This window comes from Saccopteryx leptura, chromosome 1 (assembly GCF_036850995.1).
Source record: "Saccopteryx leptura isolate mSacLep1 chromosome 1, mSacLep1_pri_phased_curated, whole genome shotgun sequence".
NCBI classification, from domain to species: Eukaryota; Metazoa; Chordata; class Mammalia; order Chiroptera; family Emballonuridae; genus Saccopteryx; species Saccopteryx leptura.
Window position 1 is genome coordinate 293,193,559 of NC_089503.1, and position 15,594 is coordinate 293,209,152.

Here is a 15,594-nt window from a genome sequence, read left to right on the forward strand (position 1 = left end):
TTAACTAAAAGTTCCCCCAGAAATCAAAATTTTATATTTGTATAGTATCATATTGACTTGTACACTTTAAAGTTGTATGGTTTTGCAAACCAATGTCATCCTAAAATTTGAACAAAAAAGTCCTAATATATTTAATTTTATAATCATGACTTTTTATATCATCTTAAATTCAGATACCTGGTGCTCTCTAGATACCAGACATTTATAGATTGAATAAAATGTCTTGACTTTAAAAAGTCTTGCAGTAGGCCCTGGCTGGTTCGCTCAGTGGTAGAGCATCGGCCTGGCGTGCTGGAGTCCCGGGTTCGATTCCTGGCCAGGGCACACAGGAGAAGCGCCCATCTGCTTCTCCACCCCTCCCCCTCTCCTTCCTCTCTGTCTCTCTCTTCCCCTCCCGCAGCCAAGGCTCCACTGGAGCAAAGTTGGCCTGGGCGCTGAGGATGGCTCTATGGCCTCTGCCTCAGGCGCTAGAATGGCTCTGGATGCAACAGAGCATCACCCCCTGGTGGGCATGCTGGGTGGATCCCGGTCAGGCGCATGCAGGAGTCTGACTTCCTCCCCATTTCCAACTTCAGAAAAATACAAAAAAAAAAGTCTTGCAGTATACAGTGAAATAAAACCAAACTCAAGAAAAAATACTGTCACTTGAATAGACCCCAAGGAAAGAATAAATCTGAGTCCTAAGGTAGTCAAAAATTAGAATGCTTTATGCAAATATATCATACTCTCAAACAAACCCATCTGAATCCTTTTAAATATATATCTCCTAGATCTTTTAAAGAACCTGCACTATTTATATCTGTTTAATTTTTATTAATACAAAGAGTATTTTAATTTGCTCACCTTTTGTACATAGTCCAGTGGTCTTTTAATGTGATATGATTATCAATAATTTCATCCAGGGTAAGCAAAACTGTTAGCAGCTCTCCCAAGTGCTCATACATAGTCTGTCAAAAAACCTTTAATGATTACCATTTAACCACTAGTTAGAAGTTAAGCATCATGTGGATTTTTAAAGTTAAACACATTCTAGCTAATTATTAAATGAGTTAAAGCAGTGGATAAATCATTTTATTAAGCTACCCATGAAACTACTGATCCTCAGATGGAATGATTAGCTTTAAATAGAAAAACACTGCACAATAGTTCATCCGTAATTGTGATGCTGCAGATTTGTTTCACTCTCCAAACAGACCAGTAGGAGACTCTGCACTGGGCCTGTACTAGGCAGACTGAGATACACTGATGCTTGGTCAGTAATGACTCATCAGCTTCACAAATGAAAGAGAACAAATTCAAGAAATAATCCTTTCAGAGTCTTGCTATAGTCCCCAATCACACAAACTCCAAATTAAAATATAGTAATATTTACGGTTTTACAGATCAAGTTAAATTACTTTTACCTGAAAATGAACTCCAGTTGTCTCTATAATTTTGGGTGCAACCCTATAATAAAATAAGACTCAAGTTAAAAAACTATATCCTTTTTTGTCATTTTTACTTTAAGGAAAACACAGCGTCAGGAACGCTAAGATTTTAATATGGATTTACCTTTATTTAGGTTTAGTCTATAAAATTTAAGAGATCCAAAAAATTACTACCATATTGCACTTTCCCAAGAAAGGACTACCCTGTACACAGAGTCTGGGCAGTCACTACCTATCCCCAAACTCAACGGCAGGGATGTGACAATATGCAGTCCATGTATAAACTTAGCCATTTAATCTAAAGGGACTAGTTTGGGAGAGAGGAAAAGAGGGAAATAAAAAAACTGATTATTTCTTTCTAAACTATTAGAATTTCCCAACTTCCATCTAGAATCTTTATTATCCTTCCCAAACCAGCATTTGGAGACTAGTCTTCAGTTGGGTTTATTTCTAAGTTGTCATCCCCAGTGAAAAAAAGTGCGTGAGTAACTGGGATTACCAAAGTCTAAAGCCCTAAAATAATTCAATTTTACTTCCTAGAGATTCAATTTGCTCAATAGTAAATAATTTTAAATAGTACTTATATATCAAAGCACACATATATTCCACAAGATAGAATATTTTAAAATTAAACACGATCAAAAAATTTCATCTTGGCCCTGGCCGGTTTGCTCAGTGGTAGAGCGTCAGCCTGGTGTGCAGGAGTCCTGGGTTCGATTCCCTGCCAGGGCACACAGAAGCGCCCATCTGCTTCTCCACCCCTCCCCCTCTCCTTCCTCTCTGTCTCTCTCTTCCCCTCCCGCAGCCGAGGCTCCACTGGAGCAAAGTTGGCCCGGGCACTGAGGATGGCTCTGTAGTCTCTGCCTCAGGCACTAGAATGGCTCTGATTGCGGCAGAGTGACGCCCTAGATGGGCAGAGCATCGTCCCCTGGTGGGCATGCCGGGTGGATCCCAGTCGAGTGCATGCGGGAGTCTGTCTGACTGCCTTCCCGTTTCCAACTTCAGAAAAATACAAAAAAAAATATTTCATCTTACTGCAGGGGTGTGGTGGCAGGGAGTTACACACCAGGTACAGCGTACTTCAGGTGCTGGGGGGGGCTATGCTCTGATTCCCTTGTGCCACGAGCAGTTTCAGTGAAAGGGTATAATAACATCAATAGCTGACTGAGGGGAAAAATGAGAATGAGGAACAGTTAATACTGCTTTCCAGTTTATAAAAGAGAGTTGGGATGTAGCGTGGTATGTAACAACATTATATGGATTGGTGAACAAAAGAACCTAAATAGCTACGGAATCTTGTCAAGTAATTCCTCTGGGCCCAGTTATCTCTTCTCATAACTGAGAATCCCTAGTCATATACCTAAACAAAGTTACTGTAAGGTTTAATTAAATACAGTCATGGGCCACTTAACCACAGTGGTGATGTCTGAGAAATGCGACATTAGGCGACTTCATCATTGTGCAAATAAGAGAACACTTACACAAACCTATATGGTCTAGCCTGCTACACCCAAGCTATATGGTATAACCTATTTCTCTGTAGGGGAAGAAAAATAATTTGCCCTCTATCCCCTGGGTTCGTGGCTGATACAACCCTATAATAAAGACAGATTTTGTTTTAGTACAGGGAGGCAGACACTCTTACAGATGGAGATTTCCCTTACAAATGTAATCATCTTTTATAAAAGTAACTGCTACTTGGTTTTCAGAGCTTCTCCCTTGCCTGTTGTTTTTTTAAATTAACGAGCCTAAAATAATCCTTATGCCAAAGCAAACTTTAAGGTGACAAATCTTGTTCCCCTACTACCTCTACACTACAAACCCAGGATCTTACTGTACTGAATACTATAGGCAATGTAACACAATGGTAAATATTTTTGTAGGCATTATGCTATTGATGTTACTATGGCTACACCACTGGCTGTAGAGATTTTTCAGCTTCATTGCACTCTTTTGGGACCATCAATATATATGTGTTCCATCAGTTAACCAGAATGTCATTATTGCAGCACATGATGATAGTAAGTGGGGAAAATTTTTAAGTATAAACTATTTATCATGCAAAATAATTATTTTGTGGTAATAAAAATGATAAGGACTCTGAAATTTTTATCATTTTTCTTGATTTAGGGCAGCGGTCCCCAAACTTTAAAGATCATTAGAATTACTCACATTTTCCATATAGATTCCCTAACCCCACTCCCAAAGATTCTGTAGTTTAAGAAAGGTCTCATGCAATTCTAATAAGACAGGGGACCTTCAAGGCAAAGAAGAGAGGAAAGAAATAAGGAGAACATGGTACGTTCATCTTTTTTTGTACAATCAAATTTCTTTGAATATTCTGTCCAAATTCTCATTCAGACAGATAATGGATTCATTCACCATGATAAACTTTCTATCACTTCTTTTATTAAAGACATCAAGTACTGTTTGAAATAGCTTGAGTGTTCACAGAATGCTAAATAAGTGAATAAAGGAATGAATGAGTGAACAAAGAACTATTTCAAGTAATTAGCTAGTTGTAGAAAAATATTTCCTGTATCTCTATTATAAATGCAAAAATATTTCTAAAATTCATTACTTGTTACTGATATACAGGGCAGCCAACTGATGGACTACATTCACCACCACTTCATAGCACCTCGTAACAAAACAAGACAGTTCCTGAAATGACAAGTTGGGTAAAAGTTACAAAGTTATTTTTTAAATTTCACCATTTCTGACTAAATTTTAGAATAATAATGTTAAGACAAAAATAAAATAGTTTTCCAATAAGAACTCTAGTTGAACAGCCAACTTCAAGCACCCATACCTCAAGCAATTTTTAACTCCTCCTGAATCCCAAGGTCATTTCTACTTCTCTGCCCCTGCAACACTTCCTTCACATGTCTAAGTCTTATATTTCACTCACATAATTCATAAGTGACAGAGTCCTTCATTCCTTCTTTGAATATCTACTGTGTAGCACAGTGGCTACCCCTAAACTGCTTCTCAATAAATCTCTGTCCTATCAAATGAATGAATGAACATCTGAATGAAAAGAAGCTCAGGCCCTGGCCAGTTGGCTCAGCGGTAGAGCGTCGGTAGAGCGTCGCCTGGTGTGTGGAATTCCCAGCTTTGATTCCTGGCCGGGGCACAGGAATCTACCTTCTCCCTCTCCTTTCTCTCTGTCTCTCTCTTCCCTTCGCACAGCCAAGGCTCCATTGGAGCAAGGTTGGCCCAGGCACTGAGGACAGCTCCATGGCCTCCACCTCGGGCGCTAGAATGGCTCCAGTTGCAATGGAGCAATGCCCCAGAGGGGCCGAGCATCACCCCCTGGTGGGCATGCCAGGTAGATCTCAGTCAGGCACATGTGGAGTCAGTCTCTATGCCTCCCCTGCTTCTCACTTCAGAAAAAAAACACACACTCAAAAGCTGCCCGTTTTAGAAAGTATGACAGTGAGGGAAAAGGGTCTATAGAAATCACTTTGATATAACTTCAAATGTTTACCTTCAACCTGATTTATAAACAGACTTGGCACCCAGCAAGTAAAATACTAATTATCCCAGGAATGTGTTTATGATTAAATAATTAACTTGCATTTACCCTGTCCCACACCTCCTAAAATTTTTTCAGAAGCTCTCACCTTTCAAACCTATAGAAGCAGTTTATATCCAAACATACTTAAAAGCTGATTAAACCTATGGCTGTTCTAGGCCCTGGCTAATTGGCTCAATGATAGAGCGTCAGCCCAGCATGTGGATGTCCTGGGTCTGATTCCCGGCCAGGGCACACAGAAGTGCCCATCTGCTTCTCCACCCCTTCCCCTCTCCTTCCTCTCTATCTCCCTTTCCCTCCCACAGCCAAGGCTATACTGGAGCAAAGTTGGCCCAGCTGCTGAGGATGGCTCGATGGCCTCCGCCTCAGGCGCTAGAATGACTCCGGTTGCAATGCAGCAACGTCCCAGATGGGCAGAGCATTGATTGCCTCCCCAGTGGGTTTGCTGGGTGGATCCCGGTCAGGTGCATGCGGGACTCTGTCTTTCTGCCTCTCCACTTCTCACTTCAGAATAAATACAAAACAAACAAAAAAACCTATGGCTATTCTAAATTTTACAATCTATGAGGAAAAGAATTTCTGTTGGTTTAGTGCATCGCTGATCGCTAGCACCAAGAATGGTTTGTAATATATGCTATGCTCATAAAACATCTGTTGAATGTTTAAATGGAACGTTATGCAGCTGTCAGTGAGACCCAAAAACAATTTAACATTTTTAAAAATGAAACTCATGCATTTCAATTTTATTTGAACAGTTCTAGTTTTACATTTATTATTAAATTTCTAAAGGTTTAATAAAAGCAGAGAAAAGAACAGAAAATGGAGGACAAGCAGCACAAATTAAAAAGGTAGAAACAAGTTCAAAGATATAATAAACTATTTATATAAGCTAGAAATAGACTGAATTACCCAATTAAAAGACAAAAGATTTTCAGGTTGTATAAAAAAATCAAAATTCAGATATATGCAGTTTTAAAGAAACATAACTAAAACAACTGAAAGACTGAAAGAATCAAGAAAAAAAAGAAAAATTGTTAACTCAAAGCTGGGGCAGTGATATTAATATCAGACAAAATAGACTGTTATCAATACTACAGCTTTACATTATTATATATTATATACATAATCATTATCATAGCTTAAAAGGGTCACCAAATAATATAAAAGATTCCATTTATCAGGAATTATTAACAATTCTAAACTTGTATGTACCAAATAAAATATCTTCAAAAAGAAATGCTAAATTTGATAAAACTCGGGGGAGAAACTGACACAATCACTGCAAATTACATTTCTTAAGACTCCTACCCAGAAGACCTGTTAGGTTCTGACAACAGGTGGCACTAAAAGGAAAACTGGGAGACCAGAAAAGGGCATACTATTTCTTCCTGTTTTTATCATCATGATCACCTCAGCAATGGCAGACTGCTCAGCCTCGGCTTCTTCCACTACTATAGAACCAAGCTCTATGGCTCTCTCTGAGGTACCTGCAGCAGCCAGGCAGCACTACCTCCTCAGAGGTGTTAAGTGCTAATTCCAGGGGCTCCTCCTCCAAGTTCCCAGATTCTGGCAAGCCCAACCTTTTCCCTTGTTTCCCCCAGATGTAGAGGGGTATCTGCTTCCTCTGGATTACCTCACTGTTCCTTCCACTTTCAGCCCTCCAACTCTTATGTAACCAACTTTCTATACTAAATCTCTTTTGAAATACCTTGTGTGAATTGTTTTGTGGACTGAACCCAGATTGACCCATACTATAATAGAAGCTTATTTCAACAAAATGCTCTCAAATTAGGTTAAGTAGACCAAAAAACATAGTAAAGACATAAAAGATCTGAACAATATATTAACATGCTTGAATAAATAAAATAATCAAATCTTGTACCCAACTATTGGAGGTAGGTAGATGTAGGTTTTCTTCCTCATCTCCGATTTCTGCTTTTGTCATATTGTACAAGCAATGAATTTACAATGGAGGCGAGAAATAGAAGTTCTTTCATTCTTTAGGGAAAAAATTATATAAAGACCTAGAATAACTAAAATTTTGAGTGATGAAAAGTATATCTAAATTGAACTATTTGGTTAGAAGCATCAAGTGCAATTGCTTTAATTACCTTATCATTTCTCTTATAACAATTTAATCATCTCCATTAACAACTTTTTCCTGACATAAATTATTTTTTCCTGCCTGGTACAAAATTCAAGTTATTTTAAAAGGTACAGTAACGAGTTGTCCATAAATAAAATTACACAAAGAAACTTATTTGGAGCTTTATTTCCCTAAAAATGCTGTGAAAATCTTTCAGGAATTACCACCTCCTTAATTTATAATCCAATGCCAATTAAGTGTCTTAGCATCACAGTACACATTTTAGCATTTGAGGTTTCAGAAATCATTTTAAATTATGTGTAATTCACTCAAACTTTTCAAAGAAAAACCTCAGTAAAAAGTAAACACCAGTTACCTGTAAGAATGAAATAAATCTCCCCATTTGAATTTGGCAATCACCTTCCATCATGCTAGAATCTGTGGCTTTAAAAGGCAACATGAAAAACTGTATTTCAATTGTTTTATATAAACTCAATCAACACCAAAAAATAAAAATGATTTTTATTCATTAGTACATCTTTTAATCTGCATAGTATTAACAGAATTTTTACACTAAAGAGAAAATGAGAACATCATTAATTACACAACTGAAAGTAATCATCTGTTTTATTATTTAATAAATTTAAGGAAAATTCTCATCAAGCTAGAGTGCTTAGTAATTTATAAAAATATCACAAATAGACTTTAAAGAATTTGCTGCTGCTCTTCTCTCAGGGTTCTTTTCACCTGTTAACCAAACAAACAAACAAACAAACAAATCTGAATGATCATTTTCTCACACTAATACATTATGGTAGTTCTAAAATTATCTGTTAACTTTTTGTTCGTTTAAACCTCAAAAAAGGCATCACATTACAATGTGAAATTTTAAAACTTACCTCCTTCTCCATAAAATAAGAGACCATTATAAAATTTAATTTCAGCCTGTTTAAAAGAAATTAAAATAATTTTACAAGTTGCTGTATCGTTTTTAAATTCCTAAAGATTCTCTTGATTATACATATTTAATAACAAGCAGAGGGCTACATCACTTATATACAAATTCTCTTATGTTCAAAAACTGCTTACAATTCAGATAAAATTCAATTTATCTTTAGAGTACCAAAACATTACTGATGGTCAAAGTTATTTCTTGCTTTTGTTAGCCCTTATTTTGTCTTATCTGACCACTCCGATTGTCCCACATCTTCCCATTACTTCACGGAAGACAGAAACAAACAGACAGTATCAAGAAGGTAGAGAAACAAAAGATGGAAGTTTACCAACTGCTTTCAGTTTTAATTGCTCATGGGCAAGGAAACACAAAATATATGACAACTTCAAAGCTCTTTTAAAAAATCAGTTATATCTACAAAGCAAATATACATGGCAGGTAACACAGACCTTGAAGGTATACAGACTCACAAACTGTTACTAACAGTAAAATGTCAGACAATGACACCCTCTTTAAACCTCAGTTGCCTCATCTATTCCTCACATACCTCCCTGGGTTGTTATAAATATTAACAGGTTTAACAAAGTATTTAGTACATGGTATATATTCTCATTATTCTTACCATTACTTTAAATAAGTAATTCATTCACATTCAATAAATATTCACGCACACTGTACACATATCAGCACATATTTGCTTTTAAATCATGTTTTTTAATATCTTAAGAATACAAATAATTACCTCGTATTTTAATTTCTTAATTTCACAACAAAGTGCAGCATAAACCGTGATGACTTTGTTTAAGACCTAGTGTTGTGAGTGAAAACATAAAAGAAAAAATGTAAATTATAGCAAATAACTAAAGCATTTTAAAAATAGTTTAGGTTTAGAAATCTGTACCTTGTTTTCAGTCTTGATGAGTTCTAAAAGGGAAGACTGTTCATAAGGCAAAAGCTATATAAACAAGAAAAAGAACATTTCTTTTTAATTTGAAAAGAATCACTGGAATATTAAATACACAAATTGAGACTACCTCTATTCTATTTAAACTTGCCTTAGATCCAATATACCCAGCACAAGCACCATAACAGATGAGGAGTGACCACTAATGGGAACAATATTTCTTTTTGGGGTGGTGAAAAAGTTCTAAAATTGTCTCTGGTGCTGGTTGCACAATTTTGTGAATACACTAAAAACCCAAAGAACTGGAGATGAGGAAAAAAGTTAATATGTGACTTTGGACAGTGTCTAATATATAACAAATGTTAGTTATTAAGTGGTAACAAGCTATAGTTTCAAAAATGAAACAGACAAAACTACTTCAAAATGGAATAGAGCAGAAGTGACCTATTTTATACATTAGAAATTTACTCCCACATTAAGAGTCCCTAAATAACATACAGGAATTTTTAGAAAATGATAAAAATATTATGTATCTTGATTGAGATATGAGTTACATGGGTACCTGTTTTTAGCAAAATTCATTAAAAATTACATTTTAAGGTTATGCATTTCACGGTATATAAATTAACCTTGCCTGAATATTATATTCCAATCCTCTTCATTTGAGGAAAAAAAGCTAGCTCAAAGAGTTGGAGCCTGTGTCATTCTTGACACTAAAGGATTTGAGTTTATCTCATTCTTTAAAAACACAAAAACATACGAAAATACATGCATGGCTTACACAAAAGGAAATTAACAATTTTCCTTAATGTTTCTTTTAGTTTCCTAGATCCCAAATAATATATGTTCCATTTATAACAATTATGTTTTCAAGATATAGGATGTTCTGAAAATGTACACATAACTAAAAAATATAAAACAAAATCAAACCTTTAATGCTATAGGATCAAGATTGAAATCCCAAACATCTCCAATTGAATCATCCAGTGCATTTTCAATTCTTCTCAACTGAGATGTATACTCCTCAAGAAATTTCCCATAATTCTTAAGTTGCACTTCAGCATGAATTTCTAAATTTAAAATTTAAAACAGCATGTGAGAAACACAAAAATTACAAGACATTTACCTCAAATAATCTCAAAAGTCACAGCAAAGTAGATACTATGTATTATTAAATATATTATTCGAGAATGTCTTAACTTCTTGGAAATAAAGTTTCAAAGGTAAACAATAATTCAGCTTTCAATATTTCCCAGATAGATAAAATAATTTTAAAAGCAGATGTTGCCATAAACAGAGATATATATCACGTTAAAACTAATTAAACGTTATTATGAAAAAGTCACTATCCCATTTACCCTATAATCTAGGGCTTTTAGACATAAAATAATTCCTTAGACAACTCAATAACCCAATTCTGTTTCAGTCAAAAACAACATTTTTGAAAAAAAAAGAAAAGTTCATGACCTGAATCATGTGCAAAAATCTGTTGTCATACGAGAAAAATTTAAAAGAATAATTCTTAATTCTATACACAGTCAACTATTTAAAAATACACCTATATGTTGTTTTTAAAATTCATTTAGACTTGCTTCATCCTAATGAGTATTATTCCTATAATGCCCCAAACTTACCAAAATATTTTGTTTTAATCAGTTTACTATAATAGAGTTGGAAAAGCCAGTAAAGAACACTAAGTACGGAATATTGGATTGATTTTCTTTTTTTTAAATGAGAGTAGAGGAACTATAGACTCCCACATGCGCCTCCACCAGGAACCACCGGGCAATCCCCATCTAGAGCCAATACTCGAATCAACAGAGCTATCCTCAGCGCCTGAGGCCAACACTCGCATCAATCAGGCTCAAACCAATTGAGCTACTGGCTTCCCAGAGGAGAAGTGAGAGAAAAGGGGGAGGGGGAGGGAAAGAGAAACAAATGATAGCTTCTCATGTATACCCTGCCCAGGGATCCAACCTGGACGTCCACATGCCAGACTGACACTTTATCCCCCGAGCCAACCAACCAGGCTGGGTTGATATTTACAGAGTTTACATACTAATAGATTCTAGAGAGTCAATAGAATAAACTGAATTATAACAGCATATTTCAATATTAATGAAAGTACATAGTCCACCCTATACATAAAAATTCATTACTTATTATAAAGGCAGCAAATTCAACTCCAACTCAGTTTTTTATTAATGTGAATAATTTCATTAATCTATCTTCTAATAAAAGATAAATTTTCATATGTTCCCTGATTTATCAATGTCACCTCATTAAAATTAAATTAAAAAATAAAAAAATTGCCTGACCAGGCAGTGGTGCAGTGGATAGAGCATTGGACTGGGATGCAGAGGACTCAGGTTCGAGACCCCGAGGTCGCCAGATTGAGCACGGGCTCATCTGGTTTGAGCAAAGCCCACCAGCTTGAACCCAAGGTTGCTGGCTCCAGCAAGGGGTTACTCGGTCTGCTGAAGGCCCGCGGTCAAGGCACATATGAGAAAGCAATCAATGAACAACTAAGGTGTTGCAACGTGCAATGGTAAACTAATGATTGATGCGTCTCATCTCTCTCCGTTCCTGTCTGTCTGTCCCTGTCTATCCCTCTCTCTCTCTGAAAAAAATAAAATAAAAAATAATTAAAAAATCATATACCTTAAAAAAAAGATAAATTTTTTCTTTCCTCACATTAACAATGCTAAACAAACTCTAAAATAAAGTATTTTCTTATTCATTAAGGATAAAGACCTAGCTCCCCATTCTCCCTTATTTTTCAACTAACACACTGAATCTGGTGGATCAACTTAGTTCATTAAAGTTTCTATCTCTTTATAGCATTAACCGAGGCACTTTTGAAAAACAATTAGTCTAGACATGATTCAGTCCAAAAATTAATGAAAATCAGGCAGAGATGAGAAGTCTTTTCCCCACAGCTTAAATTAAAAACCACATAAGATTCTCAAAATCCCAAGTACACCTCTAGTTCTCAGTTACGTGGAAAATAACCATAGCTGTACTGAACCAGCAAATGAGTTCTTAATGACAAAACTAGAAAGAGCCTGATCAGTGTGGCACGGTGGATAAAATGTTGACCTGAGATGCTGAGGTCCCGGGCTCAAGCCCGGAGGTCACTGGCTTGAGTGCAGGCTGATCCTGCTTGAGCGCTGGGTCACTGGCTTGAGCATGGGATCACACATATGATCCGATGGTCGCTGGCTCCAGACCAAAGGCTTGAGCCCAAGGACGCTGGCTTGAGCAAGAAGTCACAGGCTCTACTGGAGTCCTTCCCCCTGCCCCCATCAAGGCACAACAGATAAGAAGCAACCAATGAATAACTAAGATGCTGCAACTATGAGTTGATGCTTCTCACCTCTCTCTCCCCAAAACAAAAAAACAAAAAAACCAGAAACACATGCCAATAAATTACTCATTTAGTCTGCTTGGGAATTCACAAAGTAACAGGCAAAAGAAAACAACATTCAAATTCTTTGCTGGTAAGATAAGAAATGGTTTTAGCCCTGGCCGGTTGGCATGTGGAAGTCCCAGGTTCGGTTCCAGATCTGGGCACACAGGAGAAGTGCCCATCTGCTTCTCCACCCCTTCCCCTCTCCCTCCTCTCTGTCTCTCTCTTCTTCTCCTGCAGCCAAGGCTCTATTGGAGCGAAGATGGCCCAGGCGCTGAGGATGGCTCTATGGCCTCTGCCTCCGGCGCTAGAATGGCTCCAGCCAGAACAGAGCAATGCCCTGGATGGGAAGAGCATCGCCCCCTGGTGGGCATGCCGGGTGGATCCCAGTTGGGCGCATGCGGGAGTCTGTCTGACTGCCTCCTGCTTCTAACTTCGGAAAAATACAAAAAAAAGAAAAAGCAGTGGTTTTAAAAATGAGTGAAAGTTAAAAAGATTTGAAGTAAGTACTACATGGTGATTCTTCAAGATTGAAATTCCAAAAACCTACTTCCAAGAAATGCTTTATCTTTGTATCCCTAATACCTAGCATAGTGCCTGGTACATACAAAACATCTGCTGAGTAAATCTGATCTTTCCACTCCAAGGTGAACCATTTTCAAACCCCATATGTTTATCTTTTTACTGCAATTTCTTGAAGATGAAAGTAAAGATCCCACCTTACACATAAGAATTCATTACTTATTCCAAAGGTAGAGTAGGGGACCTTTATCCATAAAATGTCATACACAACAAGGTGCAGTTCAGTTTATAACAGTAAGGAATCCTCTACCCGCAAAATTAAAGGATTTTGTTATTACCACCAAGAATTTTTTTTTTAATTTTATTTATTCATTTTAGAGAGGAGAGAGAGAGGGAGAGAGGGAGAGAGGGAGAGAGGGAGAGAGAGAGAGAGAGAGAGAGAGAGAGAGAGAGAGAGAGAGAGAAGAGAGAGACAGGGGGGAGGAGCTGGAAGCATCAACTCCCATATGTGCCTTGACCAGGCAAGCCCAGGGTTTCAAACCGGCGACCTCAGCATTTCCAGGTCGATGCTTTATCCACTGTGCCACCACATGTCAGGCCAAGAATTTTTTTTAATGCTGCATGAAAGATGATATCTTGTGGAATGTTTTGTGAAAAACTGCAAATCATCCTGGGTTAAACGCAGGCTTCTTTGAGAGACTAATAAGATCTAATTAGATCTAAGTTTGTACATGCGTCTTCCTTTGTACAATTAAGAAAAATTTACATGTAATTTCTAAAAATTACGGTCACCTTTTGGAAAAACTACGTTAAAAAACAAATTCACAAGCAGCATGTCCTGATATCACTTATATCATTTATGCAAATTAATATCACCAAAGATAAGAAACAGATTGCCAACTTGCATTAATCTCAGGTAGAGTTTCATTAAAATAATTAGTTTGGCTTCTAAATTATGCTGCGTGGAATTGAATTTGTTCGTGCTCTTTGATTGGGCTTCCAAGTTAAATCAGACAATTCGATTTTCTGAAGCAAGATTTGAAGGCGATTTGCTGTAATTTGTGACACCTTTCTAACCGCAAGGGAAACTGCAGGACATCACTTTAATCTAACGTAAATAAAAGGCATGGAAGGAGATAAACTAGCTTTCACGTGTTATTTTTACCATAATGAAGAGTTCCGTTTCTCTAGATTCTCTGGTTATAAGAATGTAAAGCAAGGTGCACTCAAAGTTCCAAAAGTTGGCTGGGGAGGAAAAAAAGAAAAACAGGAAACCGAAGCAGGAACCCGGACCTCAGCCTCTTCTGGAAGTGAAGGCTCGGAGGACCTGGCGAAAGCCCGGAGCGCCCAGACCCCGCCAGCCTGCGCTCCGGGTCTGCGGGACGCGCAGGACCCGCCCCGCCCGCGTCCCCGGCTGCAGAGCGCACGCCGCTCCCCCAGGGCCACCGCGAGCTCCCTAGGACAGTCACCGCCTTGATCGCCAAGCCCTTACCGGGCACCCTGACCCGCCATTGCTGAGACCCCTCCACCCCGGAAAGTAACGCTCGACGGCGCTTCCTTCTCAAACCCCAACGAGCAGCAAGTGCCCCAAACTGGACGGCTGCGCAGCAATAGCGAGGCAGAGCCCTCCTTCGGGAGCACCGCCAGGGCTGAGGCCCACGCGAGAGCGTCCACCCGCAGCCCTTGTTCTGCCACTTACTCTGTGAACCGTCATCGACGCGGTCGAACTCCCAGTCCGGGGACAGAGTCTCCACCGCCATCACTTCGTTGCCTCCCTCAGTCACAGCCCCAACCAGTCCAGGCGACTACAGCAGCCTCACCCCAGCGGCTGTCACAGCACGTGACTTCCGGCCCTGGCCCCGCCCCCGCTAGCGAGGGCTGGCTGGGCTTCACGCCCCTACGGACCGCGGGGGCCGCTGGGAAAGCGAGTCCTCCGCTGTGGGGGTGAGATGGGGGCTGCCATAGAGGCAGCGGTCTTTTAGGTGTCCTGTTTTCTTTTGGGCCTTTTGTCGTGCCACACCAATACCCTCAATATCGCCCTGCTGTCTCCAGGCCACTTTTCATGCCTGGGAACTGCTTACTAGAAAAGGCAAAACTGATGGGGTGGGGGCTTCACAGGAAGGCGTGGTCCTAGAGGAAGTGGCTGTCCAGGCGCTTCTTCCAGGAAGCTGGCATTGCCAACGCCTCCCTGTCGCCACCGTCAGGGAGCTTGCTGCTTTCCTCTTGCACGTCAAATGAGATTGCTTCTTGAGAAAAAACTGCTGTACCAGGGGACGAGTGACTTTACAAACAGCAGAGCAAGGACTTTTACTATTCTGCGTACATTGCATTCGCCTGCTGTACACCTCCTTTCTTTAAAAAGGCGGAGGAGGGGTGAGGCGGGGACCCGCTACCTGGCTTTTCCTCGAGTAAGACTCTGTGTTACACTGTAACTCTGTTAGTAGTAATGTTCATTTCTGCCTGGTTTTTAATAGATACTAATGGGAAAAGATCTAAATGTCCATCCACAGGGAATAATTACATAAAGTTTAATTATCCGTACTATGAAATACTAGATATAAAGAAATAAGATAGATTTATAGAGGCATGAGAAAGTTATTAAGTTCTTCAACCAATTATTAATCAGGACCTCCTCTGGTTGATAAATCCCAATGACTAAAATCCTTCAAAAAGCTCAATTGCTTGGCAAGAGAAATGATCAAGATAGAAATTGACAAAGTAGTTGGCAGAGCTGCAACTTGCTTTTGTAAATA

At 38.7% G+C, this 15,594-nt stretch overlaps 1 protein-coding gene across 1 annotated transcript in view; it reads right to left on the reverse strand.

The window, feature by feature from the left end:
* Window positions 1–14,670, reverse strand: part of WASHC4 (WASH complex subunit 4) — a 64,567-nt gene extending 49,897 nt beyond the window's left edge. Inside the window, exons 1-9 of the mRNA XM_066356127.1 lie at window positions 14,541–14,670; window positions 9,841–9,980; window positions 8,908–8,961; window positions 8,749–8,814; window positions 7,951–7,996; window positions 7,428–7,495; window positions 4,009–4,091; window positions 1,404–1,446; window positions 844–947 (exon numbers count right to left, since the gene is read on the reverse strand). Coding sequence (XP_066212224.1) covers window positions 844–947; window positions 1,404–1,446; window positions 4,009–4,091; window positions 7,428–7,495; window positions 7,951–7,996; window positions 8,749–8,814; window positions 8,908–8,961; window positions 9,841–9,980; window positions 14,541–14,601 — 665 coding nt within the window. The 5' untranslated portion in view covers window positions 14,602–14,670. The remainder of the gene's footprint in view (window positions 1–843; window positions 948–1,403; window positions 1,447–4,008; window positions 4,092–7,427; window positions 7,496–7,950; window positions 7,997–8,748; window positions 8,815–8,907; window positions 8,962–9,840; window positions 9,981–14,540) is intronic.
* Between the last annotated feature and the right edge of the window lie 924 nt (window positions 14,671–15,594).